General features: G+C 36.6%; 1 protein-coding gene across 1 annotated transcript in view; it reads left to right on the forward strand.

Annotated features, from left to right (window-relative positions):
* The first annotated feature begins 5,349 nt into the window (after positions 1 to 5,349).
* LOC306852658 (glycerol-3-phosphate acyltransferase 1, mitochondrial-like) overlaps positions 5,350 to 20,274 on the forward strand; it is a 35,085-nt gene continuing 20,160 nt past the window's right edge. Inside the window, exons 1-10 of the mRNA XM_079389661.1 lie at positions 5,350 to 5,475; positions 5,609 to 5,720; positions 9,651 to 9,782; positions 10,237 to 10,356; positions 10,447 to 10,520; positions 11,203 to 11,316; positions 11,423 to 11,572; positions 15,964 to 16,063; positions 16,322 to 16,458; positions 16,575 to 16,674. Coding sequence (XP_079245787.1) covers positions 9,684 to 9,782; positions 10,237 to 10,356; positions 10,447 to 10,520; positions 11,203 to 11,316; positions 11,423 to 11,572; positions 15,964 to 16,063; positions 16,322 to 16,458; positions 16,575 to 16,674 — 894 coding nt within the window. The 5' untranslated portion in view covers positions 5,350 to 5,475; positions 5,609 to 5,720; positions 9,651 to 9,683. The remainder of the gene's footprint in view (positions 5,476 to 5,608; positions 5,721 to 9,650; positions 9,783 to 10,236; positions 10,357 to 10,446; positions 10,521 to 11,202; positions 11,317 to 11,422; positions 11,573 to 15,963; positions 16,064 to 16,321; positions 16,459 to 16,574; positions 16,675 to 20,274) is intronic.

Below are 20,274 nucleotides of genomic sequence, written 5' to 3' on the forward strand. Positions count from 1 at the left end.
TCCTAAAAGCTGAGTTCATTGAAGTAGGCACAAGAGCTGCTTTATAGGTCCACAGGTAGGCAGTAACCCCCCTTGCTTTTTTGGTCAGCCAGTCTGGTGAGGCCTTTTGGTGATAGCATTGTGAAGGAAAGCACAAAAGCTCGCTGTGCTGGCTAGACATTTGACTTTTAAATGACCAATGTCTCTAGGGGAAGACCATTTTCTCAGCTTTAATCAAAAACATGGTAATTTCGTCCATTACTACTTAATTTTCACATAAAATTGAACTCCCAGCAACTCCATTTCAGCCCTTCATATGAGTTTCTGATATAGGAACTCAATGTTGTCAAAGATCATTCCTATCTGCAAATTCTGATTTCTACTTGAAGATCTAATAGAAATGGGCACCTTTTTTAGAGACTTTGAAAATCAGCTTCCAATTTACACTCATTCCAGGTTATGTAATACTTCTCGTCTCTGCCAGGCAACCATGCTGATCAGTGGATTGCCATCAGTAGATATCTAATGCGCCCTAGTCGTGCCAGACTGCCTCTTAAAGAGGCACAGTGTCATTAAGGTCAGTCTCATTGAGCTTAGCCAAAACAGTAATACAGCTGTGCAAAATCTTCATGCTGTTTATCTTGAGGGAAAGGACAGTAATGGGCATCATTAAAGGAACATATCACACAAAAATTTTAATCTGCTGAAAATTTACTCACCCTTAGGTCATCCAAGATTTAGATGAGGTAGTTTCTTCTTCAGAAGAGATTTGGAGAAATTTAGCATTACATTACTTGCTCACCAGTGAATGGGAGCCAGAATGAGAGTCCAAACAGCTAATAAAAACATCACAATAATATTATAGCCAGAAGCAATGATTTGATGTTAAAAATTTCTTGATGGATTTATCACAATAGTCTACAAGTAATTCATACTACTAAAGTCTGTTGATTAATGTCTTGTGAGGTGAAAAACTGCATGTTTGTAATGTTTTTATCAGCTATTTGAACTCTTATTCTGACGGCACCCATTCACTGCAGAGGATCCACTGATGAGCAAGCATAATGCTAAATGTAGTGCTAAATTTCTCCAAATCTGCTCTGATGAATAAACTCATCTATGATGACCTAAGGGGCCTGCGGGTGAGTACATTTTCAACTCATTTTGTATTCAGGTGAACTATTCCTTTAAGATTCCAAGAAGTGTATCAGTTTCACACTCAGTCATTTCCATTTCTGTAGAATGCAAAAAAAAGAGCGAAATGTCATAACAATGACACGGCATTGTTGTATAGTCAACCCCCAACCCTTTACAGGAACTTACAATGCAATGTAGGTCAGGAAACAAGTTTTTTCCCTGAACCCCAAGTCAGACTGATAACGATTCATAGCGGCAGGAGCACTTAGATCCGAAATATACCACCCAAGTCATCACCCATGAACTGGCACTGTCACCCACCCCAAAAACATCACACTGGGGAATGGGTGTACAAAAAGCCTTTAAGATTTCCGTGATCAAACATATGAAGCGGAATGTATAGATGGGGTCTGTATAGATCAAGATGGGCCCCCAGATAAGGTAAAAAGACTGAAGACAAGCACACAGAAACTGATAGTCAAAGGATGTGCCATTCACAGAGATTGTGTTTCAGCCTCTAAGGAAAGCAGGGCACTTAGAGAAGCAGCATTTATCCTCAGACAGTGTGTCTCCTTAAATTTGAGGACAGGCAAGTATCCCCGTTTAGCCTTTCTTCATGTGTATGAATCTTGAATACAAGGTCAACTGGTTCATTTTGGTCACAGTAATGTCAACAGGTTTAACACAATTAAAACTTAATCTCTGTGTGGAAGCTTTTGTAGACAGATGTGCTTCAAACCCCATGAGACACTGTGTTCATTTATAAAGAGCAAAATTATAGCAAGGTTTATTATGATGTGGAGTAAACAGTTATATTTTATTAATACTACAATATTATATTTCAAATCATAAAATAGTCAATATTATATTTCAAATCATAAAATAGTCATTAAATCATGAAATACTCTACATTCTTTATAAATGTTTATTAATTATCAGCATCTCTGTCTTGGTTTGGTATAAACGTGTGTGTGTGTGTGTGTGTGTATTTAGTATTACGACTTGTTTTTCAATTTATTTATCATGTTTTAAGGATGTTCTATAAAAATATTAACCTTTCTACACATTTATAAAAGTTATTTAAATTGATCTAATGAGCAAAACTGTGTAACGTATTAAGAATTCTATAATATTGAGATAATAGAGAATATATCTTGAATATTTTGTCTTGTTTTATTTTATATATTTATATATTATATATTTTATATTTATTTTATAACTTTTTCACTAAATATCCTAAGAAATGGTGTGTAATTTTCACTCAGAAATTGCCAGTAAATTTAACAAATAATTACAAACAAGCTGCAAGTGATGCATTCAGTTTAACATGACATTTTAAAGTATTTTTTTTTTGTTTACTTTTTAATTTAAAATATATATATATTTATAGTGTTTAAGATAATCAGTTTACTTTATCTTGTTCTAAGGATGTTTTTACTTTGCTTTTTAATAAATAGATTCATTAAGAATATGATTTTTGCTGTGTTGTAAAAGAGAATGCTAGGCCTTAAACATAACTGACCATTAACATAGCAAGGTATGGTACAGAGAAATAAAAAAGTGTGTCTTTTATGAATAACTGTTTTATAAGATCAAAACATACACATAGCCAAAATTAGCTAATTACTAGCGTTGAAGTAAAATGATCAGGTGAAGATAGCACAGGCACTGATATCCCACGTGATACAATTATAACACAGCAAAGGCTACTTTCTCTTGTGCTCATTATCATGAGAATGGAAGAGACAACTGGGATACATTAGAGTGCAATGCCTGAGAGAAAACTATGGCAGATGCAAATCAACTCTGAGGCCCAGAGCCCAGGGACAGCTAGCATTACAGCTGACTATGAAGAGCCTTCCAAGTGTTCAAGCTGTTCAATGTCTCGAGACTTCTTTGTGTTATGTAATATCAGGTGTGCATGCCATGCCATAAACAATGCTAAATATTTATGCTATCTTTCATTCCTTGTGAAGCTTCAAACACCAAGTTCTAAATATGCAATCTAGGACAATCACCTGCAAAGCACCCAGGAGATCCCATAGGGGGCCTCAGCAAATTTCTAAAGCCTCAAGATGACTTAAAATGAAAATAAAGATATGTTTCTTCACCCTCTCATAAACAGATTTGTCTTTGAAAAACCTGGATATATGAGAAAGATTAATTTTAAAAGTGTGATTTCTAGACCTAGGCCCGTATTCATAAAACATTTTATCGTACCACTAAGAGTTCTCCTAAAATAAAATAATTTTCTCTTAAAACCTATTCACAAAGCTGCTGAGACAAACTTTTACAAAGGAATAGACGGGGTAAGGACGGGGTTGACGTTGTTGCTTTGGATGATGTCAGCATGCTTACTAACTATGCACACAGTGATTGGCTGAGAGGGGAGGGGTCTCTGTCAGAGATTTATTCATAGAATTAATGTAGAGCACGATATTATGTTGTCATATTCAAATAAAGGTTTAAAAATGTAGGCTACGTGTCACTAATGTATTTAGTCACCACTTGTAGTACACTTGAGTGCACTAGTGTATGAAAGATGGTTCAAGTGTACTACAAGTGGTAACTAAATACATATTTTAAATACAGAGATAGTATGTTAAAAGTACATTTTAGCTCATATTCATGGTGTCCCAAAATAGCACAGTTGAGTACACTTAGATGATCTTAAGTTTATCAAGGACAAAGTGTATTAAGGACAAAGTTAGTGTGCAAAATTAGAGCATCCTATGTACTTTATGGAAGTGCACTTGTTTTTCACCTGGGAAATATCAACAGCCACAGCTTGCAAGAAGCAGACAAGGAGTGATGGGAAAGGGCATGGCAATCTCAGCTATACTCACTCTGAATACTGATGCCAGTTGATGTGGCTGATTCAGAAAATGGTCTGATCTGTGACTTTCCTGGAGTCACGTTTTCAAATTTGCTGTTGAGAGCACAGTATTATTTTGGAAATGTGCAAAACCCTTTCTTAGAAGCTTTCTTCACAGTCAAAAGTTAAAACGTGTCAAAAGGGGCTAGATAAAGAATCTATGATATTCTGGTTGCTGGATATAACTTGGACCCCTCCTTCTGAATAACTTTGCAAGATTTCATGGGAAGAAATTCCTTTAGGTATTTGTAGGAGAGAATTCCACAGCAGATACCACAAGAGCAGCTTGTGTCTTTGAAGCTTAAACCTTCCTCTTTTCCAAAGACTATGAAATAAGGATAAATGTTGTTATACACACTAGCATAATTAAAGAGAAACGTGTCCAGAATATATATGCAAATGTTCTTGTTCCTTTGTGAATACACAATTAAGACCCAGCAGGATGTCTGGACAAGACTTAAAAAGATCTTGCTTGGAGACACAACTGCATCGAGATTAGTGAGGTGAATTTAATACAAATAGTTTTCTTTAGTAGTTCTACCATGGAGCTTAATCTTTATCCAGAGATCAATGTTTCATTTAATATGCAGGTGAAGTCATCATAGTCTTGCACACTAGAAGCATTAGCCTATATTAAATGCTCCTTCCTTATATAGGATAAATAAAGTTTTGCTATGTTGTTTTAGGCTGTTTATCTATACTATTAATTTAGCAACTTATTGACTAAACGAATAAACATACCTTCCTGTTCTCGAGAAGCAACACTTCTTTTTGTCCACTTGTTTTTACTAATATCTCTGAAATAATACATGAAACTGGTTTACAAACAGAAATGTAAATAAAGCTCCAATTTCCGACTATAGGAAGCTCCTATTTACGATAATTCCGATAGCACGTCATTTAATTTTTAATTAAATTTTTATTTTTATTTTTTCAGACAAAATTAACATCATCAATTTCAACAAATATACATAAAGGATGTTTACATTATAACATGACCATAAACATTCAGAGAACTGGAAAAAAAGAAGAAAAAAAATATATTTCTTTCCTTTCCCTAAAGACATAGCCTATTCAAAGAATACATTAAATTTGAACTACAAAGCGGGAATATTACATTACAAAAAATTCTCCATGAAATTGAACAAACTTCCATTCTTTTTGTTATTAATTAACATTAAGGGCTTTTTTTAACGGTTCCATCTCTATTAAGAATAATTTACAATTGGGTATACAGATCCCATAAAAACGTTATTTTTATTTATTGATTATTATTATCGTTGTTATTATTATTATTATTATTATTTTGCAAGGTGCTAGATAAACGCTATAGGCTACTTAACAATTTACGTAAATTTACATAGCAACTTCTCAATTTCCGTTTGAGGTATGAGCACCAATCTCTCTCTCTATATATATATATATATATATGACTCCGTGAACGTCTCTTCAGGTAATGTTAACCACACTACAACTTTAGCTGGGTGAGTCTGACCTTTTCACACAATCTATGTTAATACGACCCTTAGTGGTCAGAATTTACCCAGAATTACAGCACTGCCATGATAACAGCGTAGGGCAGCGGAAAAAAAGCTCCTGTCATACATCTTTCCCCAGAAGTGCAGTGCAGTGCTGCGTTGTGGGCAGTTTCAAGGACGAGTGCTGGTTTCCAGTTCGCAAAAGACGTCAGTTTTCATCAGTAATGGTGCAACTAAGGCATTTTCTTGAGGTAAAACTTTCCTCGTTTTATCCGTGGATTCCGTTTCGTTTTGATGCGCAAATGAAGGTGGGCGCATGGGTTGGTTGGTTAGCAAAGCAAGCTAGCATAAGGGAAAGCTAGCAATGCAGCGAACCGGCAAAACCAAATGACAGTACATTTAAATTAAAATGTATGTTATTTTGGGGTTGACCGCTTACAGTCAGTGTCGTTATAAAAACCTTTAGTAACTTAACTGTGTAACGCTAACCCCGTCGCTTTATTGAAAACGCACCGTTTACAATTGCAGTGCTTTCAGGGCGAAACGTCCCGACTCTGCATGCGGCTCAAGAGATAAGACTGATCTTGGCAGTTTGCTCGAGCCTAACGTGTTTGAGTTGATAAAGACTCGGTTAAAGGCAGGCATGCAGCTAACTTACAGTAGCGAGGGAGAGAGAGGACATCAGCGGAGACGCGTGCACTCATAACATAGGGCCTGGAACTCTAAGTATTTTTAGCAAATGGTCAGTGAAAGGTATGAATAACCTTTAGGAGGTCAGACAGAAAATCATGTGAGCTGTTTGATCATAGGGTCTGTCATTTAGGCTATACCATCTTGTTTAGTTTTACTTGTGGAATTTTTTCTGCAATTAACATTAAATGCACATAAAAATTAAATAGACATAATGTGTACTGAAAAAAAACTAATATTAATATAAACTGAATAATCTGCACCTGAGTGGTAACGGAGCCAGAAGCTTTCACTTAGATTAACTGGAACCAAATATTGTTTTGTTGTTGGCAGGACATGCCAAAATTACAGTATAGATGGAGATACAGATATTTATAAATTATTTTTACTTAGTTTAAATGTGACACTTAAAGCACAAAATGAAAAATTCATCCTCTCTATTTTTCTAAATGCATGTTATAGATCTTGTGAACAATTAAAAATGTATTGACCTTGTTATGTTTAATCAGAATGTCATAACTGGATCTTCTGTTGAAAACAACAGACTTCTCTCTCGTGACGTATGCAGGATGTCTCATTTAGTCCGCTTAAACAAGCCCCATCAAGTTCACGTTCATTGGCCAACATTTTTGCGTGCCACATCTGAAAATCCAATCAATAACTAATGCAACGCCCTGGTCTACTTCTATTTTTTTTTATTTTATGTCAATCAATTACACTTAAACGTGCATCACAATTCTGAAGAAAACATCGGGATTGTCATTGCCTTGTGTGTGTGTCTCCATGTGCTTGTTCTTTTTTCTTCTGGTTTTATAGTTCAGATGAACAGATTGCGAGACAGATTAACCCACTGCCCTGCATTGCTGGTGGATTTACCCATCAAATTTGATTGTTTAAAATCTAGTGGCAGCTACTCTGGCGTACATCACCATTGACATGGAGTGTGTGTTTGTTGACAGTGTAGATGCCTTTTTTTTTACTCCATAACAAACTGTAAAGGAAAATTCTCTAATCCACAATGAAAACAGTAAAATGTATAGCTCTAGTTTGGTACATAGTAGGTAATCTAAGTGGGCAAATATTATTTATAGGATCAGTTTGTCATTTTAAAGTTGTGAAGCCACTAAAGATTGCTTTAAAAATGTAGATCATACAGAACTATTTTCAGACATGGCCCATTCAGCAACTTTTTAAAGTTTCACAACCAGTCCAGGGCTATTTTTCACTTTGTCTCTTTGAGCAGGTCTCCTCTCTGTGGGCTTTGACACCCAGCCAGACTTTCTCAGAAAACGTGGTCATCTTTTATCTTTTCTCATCAGTGTTCTGTTCTGGTCGCCTATTGGTTTAGATCACATCAGGCAATGCAGGCAGGGCTTTCAGAGTTCAGTGAACTCTCATTTAGCAGCTGCGTTGTGGCTCGCTTTACACCTCTCTCTTTCTCTTTCTCTCCAGGCTCGATCAGCATGTTCTTTGAGTCTTGCTTGGGGTTGTTATTCATTGTGAAAGAGATTATCCCATCTTTTCCTCCCACCCTACTGCCAGCTTGGTTTGCTCCAGTCATTCATTCAAAGACCCACTCTTCTGCTTGACCCACTTCCACTCTAATGAGAGCATGTGATTGAGTCATCTTAATTACATTACTGTCAGCCAAGAACTATAGGCAAAAGTGATTAAAGTGTATTATGATTGGAATATTAAGGCACAGTTATGACTAGACATGCGCAATATAGGCAGTATTATCAGTTACTGGCTGATATTGAAATAATAATAAAAAAAATTGTGTTGTCTATTAGGTATTCAGTTGTGCATACTAATATCTGCTATTTTTAAATTTAGATTGCTTTGCTGTCATCTAATGCTCATGTAAAATTAATATTTAAAAACACTTGTAATTATTGAAATGTTTGTTGAATCTTACAGATTTCAAAATTATCTATTTTTCATATTTTACATTATCACAATTTTCAATTCACTTATAGCATTTAAAAATATATTTACTTTTATTGTATTTTTTTGTATTAATATCAGCCATTTGTCAATTATCAGCCATAATATTAAAATAATTATAAGTGAGTTTTATTAACACCTACTGGTGTGGGATCCTTTGATTTGTATGGAAGCCCGTTTCCACCAAAAAAAAAAAAGTTTTTCTCTGATTTGCACAATTCTGATTCTAAATGTATCTTATAATTCAGCCTTTTTTCTCTCAATTCTGAAATTGTTTTGTTTGTTTTTTCCCAAAAAGGTCTGTGTGATTTTTATTTTTTTTATTTAGTTTTTCTTCCGTAATTCTGATGTTTTCTTGTAGTTGCAGGTTAAAATGGCAAGTGAACGTCTGGCCAAAGGAGAACAAAACACTATTTTGACACACTGTGTCCCTGTTTAATACCCATTGTGGCTTCTGTAATGCCCTTGTGAGCTGCTGATGGGGTGTTTTGAAGAAGTGCAGTCACCGAGGAAATAAGAAGAACCCATAGTAATACAGACAACAGTACACTTTGTTTAATCACAAGAGGAAATAAAAAAAGTTCCTCCTCCTCACCTTTTGTTTTTATGCCACAACCAAATGTTAGTTAGAAAGACAAACAAGTATGTTTCAAATAGCTTTCTCATCTATTTGTTGGAAGTGAGGTTCTTGATGCACTGAACATGTGCAGATCTCTCATGTGATTTTCAAAGGGTACATTCTGCACCCTCAATTTGGCACAAGCTTTTTTTCCACAGCTCGTCATCCATAAATATGTCGCTTTGCTGGAGCACAGGCACCGGTTGGTTTTGCTGTGACTATCACCCTTCCAGTTTACCTCTGGACAGCTGCAATATATTGTATGCTTCCATCAGCCCCCTTTATATTTCAGTGTGTTTTCCGCAGGCGGGAGGATGTAGCGCTTTATCATGACACCGGAGAGTAGACTCTCTCATCCACGGGTCAGCAAATCAGCAGATAAAAACAAGAGATTATGTAGCCACGTGACATTATGAAAGAGATGCAGAGGTAAGAAGAGTGGTCGTGTCTTTTGGCAACCGTGAGGTTAGTTTAACTGATGGTGTCTCATGTGCTTTGAGCTGTTGTCAAGCCTGTCAGTTTTCTTTATCCCATGGCGGCGAAGATCAGGAAAGTAGACGGAGCCATGATGCACTAAACTGCAACTAAGGTCTGCTTGTTTTGTTGCCGTTCTTCCTGAAATCTTTGTCAGAACGATCAGCTCACCTGAAACCACCGCAGCAGGTTTGGCGAACCTTATTTGTTTGCTGTGATTGGCTGAAACGCATCGTCTGACATTCCTGGTATTCAGCTGCAGTTGAGCTGGAGGTGCCGTGTCGAATAGAAGACACAATGGTTTCACGTTCTAGCTTTCTGTGGAATATTTTGCCGGCTGCGGTGATCTATTGTGAAAAGCTGTAACCAGAGCTTGTCCATGCTTTGAGCTACATCACAGAGGGCGGCAATGGACCTCTGCTTATTCTCTGGTTTTCTTTCCCTCCCACAGTTTTGTTGTTGATGTGTGGTTTGAAGAGAGGTGATGGATGTCCGCATGGTTCTGGGGGGTCCAGATAACATTCTTCTGGCCAATAATCCTGACGCAGGAAGTGGTTGTCTGAAGCATCCCGGTGAGGACCAAGTGAGTATGGAGGGCATACTAAAGAAAGCATCACTGTTATTGCTTATGCTTAAAAGATTTGAACAAACCCTTAAGTATTAAACATCAGTGTGTAACTTGTCCTGTGCTGTTTGTGCTATAGACTTTAATGATATCTACACAGTAGAAGTACCAGAATGTCAGTTGAAAAAAAACAAAAACAAATTGAAAGACAATGTTTTACAGCTTTTATTTATATAGATTAATATTTATTTTTTACATTTCAAATTGTTTAAATTAACAATGAAATATATAAAGAAATAGCATTAATCTAGATTAATACATGCTGTAAATATTTTGTTAACTGTTAGTTCATGATACCTAATACATAGCCCAACTAATGTCAACAATTGGAACGTTTTTGGAAGGTTAGATTAATAAGATTTATCTTGTTGCAGTGATCTTTTGTACATTAAACATTGTATTTGTCATGTAGGACAGAAGCTCCAGCCCCTCTGTCCTTCGTTCTGTGACCACCACATGGAAGGAGGGTCTGCTGAACAGGAAGAGACCATTTGTTGGAAGATGCTGTCACTCTTGCACTCCCCTGAGTCAGGTTAGTTTGTCAAAGCTTTGGCATGTTGATCGAATGCACATGTGTAAGAAACATCTGTAGTTTGACTGTTACTACAATTATGTGTTCCAGGAGAGGCTGTTCAATCCCAGCATCCCTTCACTAGGGCTCCGTAATGTGATTTACATCAATGAAACGCACACAAGGTAAACATCAACCTCTTTTGGCCATAGACCTGATGGGTATGAATGCATGACCACTTCCCTCATTATTTATGAGAATATTCACATTGCTTAGTTGCTTGCTGTATAGTACAATTCATTAACCTAGTTTAGTTTGAGATGCACCATTAATACCATAGTTGGTCAGATGTAGTTTCCCCACCAGATGATCCGCTGTGTGTTTACATTCAAGTGTCAAATGGAAGGTTGTAGGTTTCTGTGAGGAGTGGAAAGTCAGGAAATAAATTATTAACACTGTCAGGGGATATTATGTACCTAGATCACATGACATGGACCAAAGATGGTCTGAGCTGGTACTGCCAATCAGGGGAGGAAGAGGACAGTGCTTAATACAGCAGGAATAATTTGATATTGATCAGCATGAAGGGTTCTAGCAAATGGCTCCAAAAATTGCACAAAAAGGAGAACTATTGAAACTGAATCATTGAGTCAATCAAATCAGTCTGATTCAGAAACAAATCATTAAGAAGGTTTTTCATGATTTTATCCAATTTCATGTTCCATAGAAGGAGCAACATGAGAATGAGTTGGTAAATGACAGAATTCTTAATTTTTTGTTGAAATATTCCTTTAAGTTAAATATACTATACATTAATACTCTTTAAAACGTTCCATACTTAGCTATCTTGTATTTTGTATACTGCAGACACAGAGGTTGGCTTGCACGGAGGCTGAGTTATGTGCTGTTTGTCTTGGAGAGAGATGTCCGGAAAGACATGTTTGCTCGCAATGTGGTGGAGAACGTGCTTAACAACAGCAGGTACCAAGTGTTTAAAAGCAAGGAACAAGTGCAATGTAAAGGTCTGTTTCTAAGCAGCAGGAATGCATCATAGTATGCAGATTGACTGTGAGTGTTATTGCTGTAGGCTGGAAAGTGCTATCGTGGAGGTAGCATCCGAGGGTGCCAGCACAGATGCTGAGTCTGGAGTGGATTCCAAAGCTGTCAGTAAAGTTAGACGGAAGACCAGAGGATTCCTGCAGGAAATGGTTGCCAACATCTCACCTGCCTTCATCAGGTACAGTTTTCACAAAATGCTCTGAGCAAAGCTACAATTTACAAAACAGCAACCGATGAATTTAAATGCAAATTTACTTTTTTAATATTTATGGAATAACTATCAATTCTATTATTCTAATAATATTATTTAAAACTAGGCTGCATTTATTTGATCAAAAATGAAACAAAACGGTAATATTTTGAAATATTATTAGAATTTAATAGTCATTTTATATTTTTACGTATTTTAAAATGTAATTTATTTATGTCATGGCAAAGTTGAATTTTCAAAAGCATTTCAGCAGCCATTATTCCAGTTGTCAGTGTCACATGGTCCTTCATAAATCATTTTAATATGCTGATTGGTGCTTATTGGTGCTTTAATTCACCCAAAAATGAAAATTAGCCTGTTTTATACTCACCCTCGAGCCATCCAAGATGTATATGACTTTCTTCTTTCAGACGAATCCAATCGGAGTTATATTAAAGTGCCCTTATTATGAGTTATGAAAGGTTCATATTTTGGTTCTGGAAGTCCCCAGCGACAGGTTGACATTAGTTGTGCAAAGGATCACAAAACTCGCGGTTCGGATCATACTACAGATTTTGAGTCATGGATTGGATAATTTTTTGGATCAGCAAAAAAAGTTTGCTTTTCGTTAATTATTAAAAGCTTACTTTAAGTACCTCTATACCCCAGCAGAAACTACCAGCTTAACTATTAAAGTCAGTAATAAAACAAGAACAATTGCACAAATTACAAGCATAGAAGAACAGCCTACAACGTAAAATTATAAAGTCAGTAACAGTAGTATTCAGGTGCAGAAATGTAAAAATTAAGTGTAAAACAACACAATAATACTTACTGCATAAGTTAAATACAGATTAATCTTTGTTAAAGCTGTGGTGTTGTTTGACAGGGTTCCCACGGGTCATGGAATTTCTGGAATATGGAATTTTAAAAGGTCTATTCCAGACATTGAAAGTCAGGGAATTTTATATATTTTTCGTCCAAGTCATGGAATATAAGGGATTTTTGTTCGTCAACTCCATTCAGTAGTTGCGCGCTGTGACCTGTGTAAACAGCGTGTACAGACAGCAGCGTCTCGGACACGCGTGAGCCCTGAATTGAGTTTCTCACAGCATCTTTCTTGCACCTGAATGGACAAATATATACAAAAGTATAAAAATGCCCGTCTTGCAAGTAACTTTGTAGCTTTAACAATGATTAATCTATATTTAATTAGTCTGTAAACGGCCATTAACAGAGGCCAGAGATGCTGAAGACGGACGCAAAGAGGAGAAAATACCATACCAGGCAGAACAAGATTCAAAATGTGCAAAATATAGGAATCCTAAACATTGAATTTTATTTGAATGTGTTTCTGAGGGGAACTGGTTGTTTTCAGAAAAGTTTACACGGCGTTTTCTTTTCATCTTGCCTCTGTATAATGCATTTAAATGAGTGTTAATAGCGCAGCACTGCTGTGTTTATAGTGGTAACCAAGGAAATGCTTTATCACTGTTCCATAAGCCCACCTGCTGTCAAAGAGTCTCATTCAGCCCGTCTGCTGTTTCTGTTTCACGTAGCATAATTTCACAAAGCTAAAGTCACACCATTCTGTTTCTTCAGATTTTGAAATTATGCAGTCTAAAATAAATTAAAAACATTGCATTTTTTTTTTTTTTTTTGGATTGATTCATGATTAAAATGCAGTGGTTGCCTTGCCACTAATTTCAAATGGCAATGCAAAATCAAGTTGCAACACAGAGTGAAGAATATGCAAATGTTATTTCATAAGTAATTATTCAATTTCTGTACCTGAACATCTACAAACATAAAAACTTAAGCAAAATTTTATTTCTATCTTTGTGCAATATATTTAATTTAGCTATTACTTGCAATTTGTTCATTTGTTCTTATTTATCTTTAATGATGTTTGAACTTTATATTAGATACTGAACTTATATATATACTTATATATATTTTTTTTTTTTTTTTTGCTGTGGTATTAACATTGAAATCGAGATTTGTAAAAAAAATTTGGTATCTAAAATATTGGTGTCATAAGTTTATTTATTAGAATACAAAAATCAAAGTTGATAACAGCAACTATTTTATTTTATTTATTTATTTTTTGTGGCAAGGCTAGTGAAAATATTAACAGGGCAAGTAATAATTTTAACCACTGAAAAAATCCTTAGCATTGAGCCCTGGGCTATTTTTTCAGCGCCATCTTATTCCCTTCCCACTCGTCAACTGGCTATCACGATGTCAAATGCAGTCACCAGGCCACCAGGCTGTACCGGTTAACAAAGGCAAATATGCCAGAAAATTTAAATTTTTGGGAGCTTTGTACAGTGACCGAAAGATCTCAACGCATTGCAAATAGAAAAATAACCTGCAAATTAAGAAAACAACTTCCTCAATTTTACAACGCACACGCTGCAAATGCTCACAACACAACCAAAAAAAAAAAAAGAAAGAAACGCACTGCAAATAGAAAAAAAACGCCTGCAAATTAAGAAAACAACTTTCGTCAATTTGACAACACACACGCTGCAAATGCTCACAACACAACCAAAATAAGAAACGCACTGCATATAAAATGTATTTGGTTGTATTGTGAGCATTTGCACCACCTGCTGTCAAACTGATGAAGATGTTTTCTTGATTTGCTGGTGCTTTTTCTATTTGTATGTGTTTTCTGAAGTTGCAGCGCGTTGAGCTCTCTCGGCCACTGTAGCTTTGGCTACAAAATGACCTCTTCAAAGACTGAGTTTAAAAAAAAAAAGTGTAAAAAATATCAAAGAGCATTTAAAGGTAAAAAAGCAACAACAACAAAAAAAAAAAGGCTCAGCACAACAGCGGCCTGTTTTTCCATTCATTATAGGTCATGGAAATTCAGCTTTTTAGTCAGTGAAAGTCAGGGAAAAGTCAGGGAATTTGACATTTGACTTAGAGTGGGAACCCTGGTTTGATTAGCAGACAGAAGCAGGTATTAAAACTTTGCAGGATGTTTTCATTCAATTAGAGCTGTGTTACACACTGCATGAAAGGTACTTTTCAAAAATCCATAATAGGGACACTTTAAAAATTGTCCTGGCTCTTCCAAGCATTATCATTGCAATGCGTGGGTGCTTTTTGTTCTACAGCCCACAAGACATCAAATAAAAAGCGCGCATCCATAATAAAACGTGCATCACACATCTCCGAGGCGTGAATAAAGGCCTCCTGTTGCAAATCCATGCGTTTTTGTAAGAAAAATATCCATATTTCCAACGTAAGAAACACTTTTCTATCACTTCCGCTATCTGTCATACATGGAAGCCGTTCCAGGCGGATGATGTAGAACGTATGCATCGTGCGCGCAAGCCTCTGAGATATGCTAGTCTCACAAGTTTCCTTACTTTTGCGAAGGAAAACCAGTCTCCTCTTGGCTTATATCAAAATCCTCCAGCATTTTTCTTTACAAAACCTTGGTTTGTACTTCTAATTCATGACCAGCTTTTTTTTCTCTCTCTCTGCGTTCGTCACTAATCACGCAACGCCCACGTCCTACGTCATCCGCCGGAAGGTGAAGTGATAAAGTCTTTATTAAGTTTTAAAAATGCATGGATTCGCTACAGGAGGCCTTTATTCACACCCCGGAGCCGTGTGATGCATGTTTTATTATGGATGCATGCTTTTTATTTGACGTCTTGTGGACTGTAGATCAAAAAGCACCCAACCACTGCAATGATAAAGCTTGGAAGAGCCAGGACAATTTTTAATATACATTTACATTTATTCATTTAGCTGACGCTTTTATCCAAAGCGACTTACAATTGCTATATATGTCAGAGGTCGCACGCCTCTGGAGCAACTAGGAGTTAAGTGTCTTGCTCAGGGACACATTGGTGTCTCACAGTGGATTCGAACCCGGGTCTCTCACACCAAAGGCATGTGTCTTATCCACTGCGCCATCACCACCTCCGAATATAACTCCGATTGGATTCGTCTGAAAGAAGAAAGTCATATACACCTATGATTCCTCGAGAGTGAGTAAAAAAACAGGCTAATTTTCATTTTTGGGTGAACTAACCCTTTAAGATGTTTTCATATTATCAGTGTTGAAAACAGTTGTGCTGATTAATATTTTTGTGGACACCGTGATGTATGTATCTTTTCAGGATTTTTCAAGTTCAAAAGAACATTTATTTAAAATAGAAATCTTTTGTAACCATGTAAAAATCTTTACTCTCACTTTTGATAGATTTAATGTGTCTTTTCTGAATCAAAATAGACATTTAAATTTTAAATAGTATACATTTTTTTTTATTTTTAAGGAGAAATATAATTTTGGTTTTGTAATTTATTCACTGATTAGAAACAAATCCTACATCTTCTCTTTCTTGTATGTCTCTTAGATTAACAGGATGGGTGTTGTTGAAATTGTTTAATGGATTCTTCTGGAGCATTCAGATCCATAAAGGTCAGCTGGAGATGCTGAAGAAAGCAGCATCTGAGGTCAGACATTTACATGGCCTATTCCCACCCAACATGGACATTTCTTCTTATCTGCACTACCACACATACTGTAACAACTCCCAAAACAACCACAGATTATTACAAGAAGATATACAGATAAACAGTTCATTAACAAACAATGTCTGTCCACCACCTTTTTTATGTATATTTAATGTAATATAATGGGTGGACAATTACAGGTGTAGATTTATACAGTTATCTAGAAGTATAACAAACATTTTATTGTGTGTCTTCTAGTACAATGTTCCCTTGGTCTTCCTTCCTGTTCACAAGTCCCACATAGACTACCTGCTCATCACCTTCATCCTGTTTTGTCACAACATCAAAGCCCCTCACATCGCAGCTGGCAACAACCTTAACATCCCCATCTTAAGGTACAAAGTCATGATGATCTTGTTGTTACTTTTTAAGATACACTGTATTTCGACAATAGACAGTCAAACTGATATATGAATATAACACAAGGTATGTATGCGTTGTACTTCCTTAGCACACTAATACGGAAACTCGGAGGGTTTTTCATTCGTCGTAAACTGGATGAGACTACCGACGGGAAGAAGGATGTGTTATACAGATCACTGTTACATGCAGTAAGTCCACAGAGATTTAAGATCAACTTGTATAGTGGTGTTAGAATATAAGTTTCAAAGCAGATTCACAGAAAATTGCACATTAAAACGTGGCAAGGAAACTACCTAAGATTTTAGGTTATGAAGGGGAAAAAACCTTCAGAGGAACATGCACATACAAATGCGCATACATTACTGTTCAAAAGTTTTGGGTCAAACCTCTGGTACATGCTCTCTATTTCGGAGAAAATGACTTGGAGTTTCGGTTTGGCTATTGTTAAAAAAAAAAATTAAAAAAAAGTGTGGCTGTGTGTGGTAGGGATTAGGTTAGTTGACCAGAAGAGGCTTACGCTGCCTTCACATGCTATCGGAAATGTCCTGTTTCCTCACTTATAAAGTTGTGATTTCGAGCTTGTTGTATTCAAGTGCTTTAATGTCAGAAAAAAATCAAATGTTGCATCCCATTGGTTGACAATCATATAAACATTCACTGCGCGACACATGCAGTTTGTGGACAGTTCTGAAATTTCGGTCAAATACATGCTTATTTCACTGCTTATAAAACATACAATATGATTCAAATGATCGTTCATATGTAGCCTAAAAATGCACTACTTTAGCGTCAAGACAAAAGGATGTAGTTGTTGTGAGAACAGCATTGACAGCAGCAATGGTTGTCCCCTCCACCATGTTTAAAGTTTATGACCCGCCCAACTCGGAAACTTTGGTATCAAAATTATTTCAGAATTTCCCAGTAGTAAATTCAAGATTTCAAGATTCAAGATTTTTATTTGTCACATACACAATTATACAGAGTATAACCAGCAGTGAAATGTAGGTCAGGTCCGCTCCAAGGACAGTGCAATTAGTGAAGTGAAGTGACATTCAGCCAAGTATGGTGACCCATACTCGGAATTCGTGCTCTGCATTTAACCCATCCAACGTGCACACACACAGCAGTGAACACACACACACCGTGAACATACACCCGGAGCAGTGGGCAGCCATTTTATGCTGCCCGGGGAGCAGTTGGGGGTTCGGTCGTGGTATTGAGGGTGGAGAGAGCGCTGGACATTCACTCCCCCCACCTACAATTCCTGCCGGCCGGAGACTCGAACCCGCAACCTTTAGATCACGAGTCCAACTCTCTAACCATTAGGCCACGACTTCCCCACGTGTAATTCCCCAATTATAAAGTATACAAATATTAAGAAAAAGAAAAGTAGAAGAAAAAATTAAATAAAATAAAGATAAAAAATATAAATGTGCAGGTCATAAATATAAATGTGCAAGACTTGAGAGGCCGTCCAATTTCTGATTAGGAAACGCGTACTTATGAGAATTGCGATAGCACGTGAAGGCAGCATAAGTCGGTCAAAATTTCATTAGTCGCTTAATCACAGAAAAAAACCCACAGGAAGTGGCAAAGTCACACACTCCGTGATGGACGGATTATTAACAGCTGGTCTATGTGGTGATTACAGTAAATTGGTCAGAACACGCAAACGTTCCTTTCGATCGTCAACCTCAAATGTGGCTTGTCATCTGAAACGTGTGTAGCACCAACATTACATGGTGTAAGGTCCACGAATTGGTCCAAGGAAGGTATCCAATAGTGGCTGAAGGTTTCCTGTGTGTTCGGTCTTTTCAGCGCGCAAAGTTATGAAATTTAGGTTAAATTCAAAGCTGACTCCATTTTATTATTTAATCTGACTCTATTTTATTATGACCTCGCAATTAGGTTGAAATACAAATTGGTTGTTTGTCTGTTTCTAATTAGTATTCTTCTGACATTTGATTATTCTAGTTAACTCTTTACTTTATATTTACTCATTCATTAGGAATCTATGTCACTCAGGGTGCCTCACGTCGGCCGTTTTACATGGGCCCCACGGTCACAAATCCTCCAGTCTGATCAGCAGTCAGAGGTTATGACTAACTATTTAAAAGACCGCATCATGCTTGTCATTTTTAAATAGTGGTTCTGTTTGGCCCCCTACAGTCTATGTCAGGGGTTTTCAAACTGTGGGTCGTGACCCACCTGTGGGTCGCAGAGTGGGACAAGGTGGGTCGCACAAAGCCACTTGGTGGCAGCTAAATGATACACACACAGTTCCTAGGGCTGGACGTTATACAAAGATTAATTACGAATTGCGATATTGCTCAATGTGATATTCGAATCGCAAAGACCGGGATTTAAAACATGCGTTGTGTGTTTTGAAGCGCGGGCGCACATGAGTTGTAATAACAGTGAGGGTCTCAGAGCAGCAGTTCATTATTAAAATGCTCGGTCTGCATTATTAATGAGAAGAAACTCGCTCACTTCACTGCGATGTGTTCTGCATCAGATTGAATACACGGGGAAATTCAAATGTTGCAAAAACTGTTTCAGGTAGTTATGTTCATGCATTTCTATCGTCTTTCCAAGAGATATAAGGAGTTTGTTGTTTTCGTTCCTTCATCCTTCGTCATTTGTTCCTTATGCATTTAATCCATAAACTGTCTGTAAAAAGCATTTCACATTTATTTGTAGCACTATACAAACATTTCCACATGCTAGCATAACAGAATTTACTAAATTTCCTATTATTTCCTTGCCATATCATCACTATATAGAGAAAAAAAATGTACCAAAGTTAAAAAATCTTTTGAAGATATAGCTGAACATTTATTTAACATCGCAAAAGTAAATTTCTGGCTGAAGTAAATTTGTCATTTCAGTTTTTAGTGTTTTTTTAAAATGAGACGCATCTGTTTATTATTTTTTACAATTATTTTAATCTCCAAACTGTTTGAGAGAATTCTGCTTCACTTCTTATGCTTTGCAAAAAAAAAAAAAAAGTGTTGGGTTGTGAAGGCATTTTCTGCGCTGAACCCTTACTTGTTTAACAACAGTTAGAGAGTTTAACAACACTCGCAGATTACAGTTCATAGCCGCACCGGAGTAGCGCGTTTTCGAGGATTTATGGACATATTTCATAGACTCATTAACGTCTGTAAATTAAGAAATAAAAAAGAAATGTTAGTAGCGAAGTGGTACTATAAAATCATTTTTTTTTTTTAATTAATAATCATTTTAATTATGATTAAGCTTATAGTAAGGTCAATCGTTTTTTGATCTCAAATATTTTGGTGGGTCTTAAAATAGATTATACTTGTCTAGGTGGGTCGTGGAATGGAAAAGTTTGGGAACCCCTGGTCTATGTAACAACTTAGTTAAAGCTCCAACAATAATCAGAGGTTATGGCTAGCACTATGATATTTCAATAGTGTTTTTATCTAGCCCCCTATAGTTAGTCTAACTATATAACAACTTGAATAAAGCTTAGACAATCAGAGGTTATGACTAGTACTATGAAATATGCCCGAACCATGCAAATATTTCCTTTCATAAAACAGCATTTTATCTAGCCCCCCCATAGTTAATGCGACTGCATAACAACTTAAAGTCAAGCAATTAGTCAGAAATCTAGAAACTCACCTGATGTGCCCCATGCTCCATCTAACCTGAGATCTAGTATGTACTTAACCCTGGACTCATGTTTGCGGTAACATACGCCTTCACTTAAAGGAACACTCCACTTTTTTTGGAAATAGGTCTCATTTTCCTAGTCCCCAAGA

The sequence above is a fragment of the Barbus barbus genome (assembly GCF_936440315.1).
Source record: "Barbus barbus genome assembly, chromosome: 32".
Classification (NCBI taxonomy): Eukaryota; Metazoa; Chordata; class Actinopteri; order Cypriniformes; family Cyprinidae; genus Barbus; species Barbus barbus.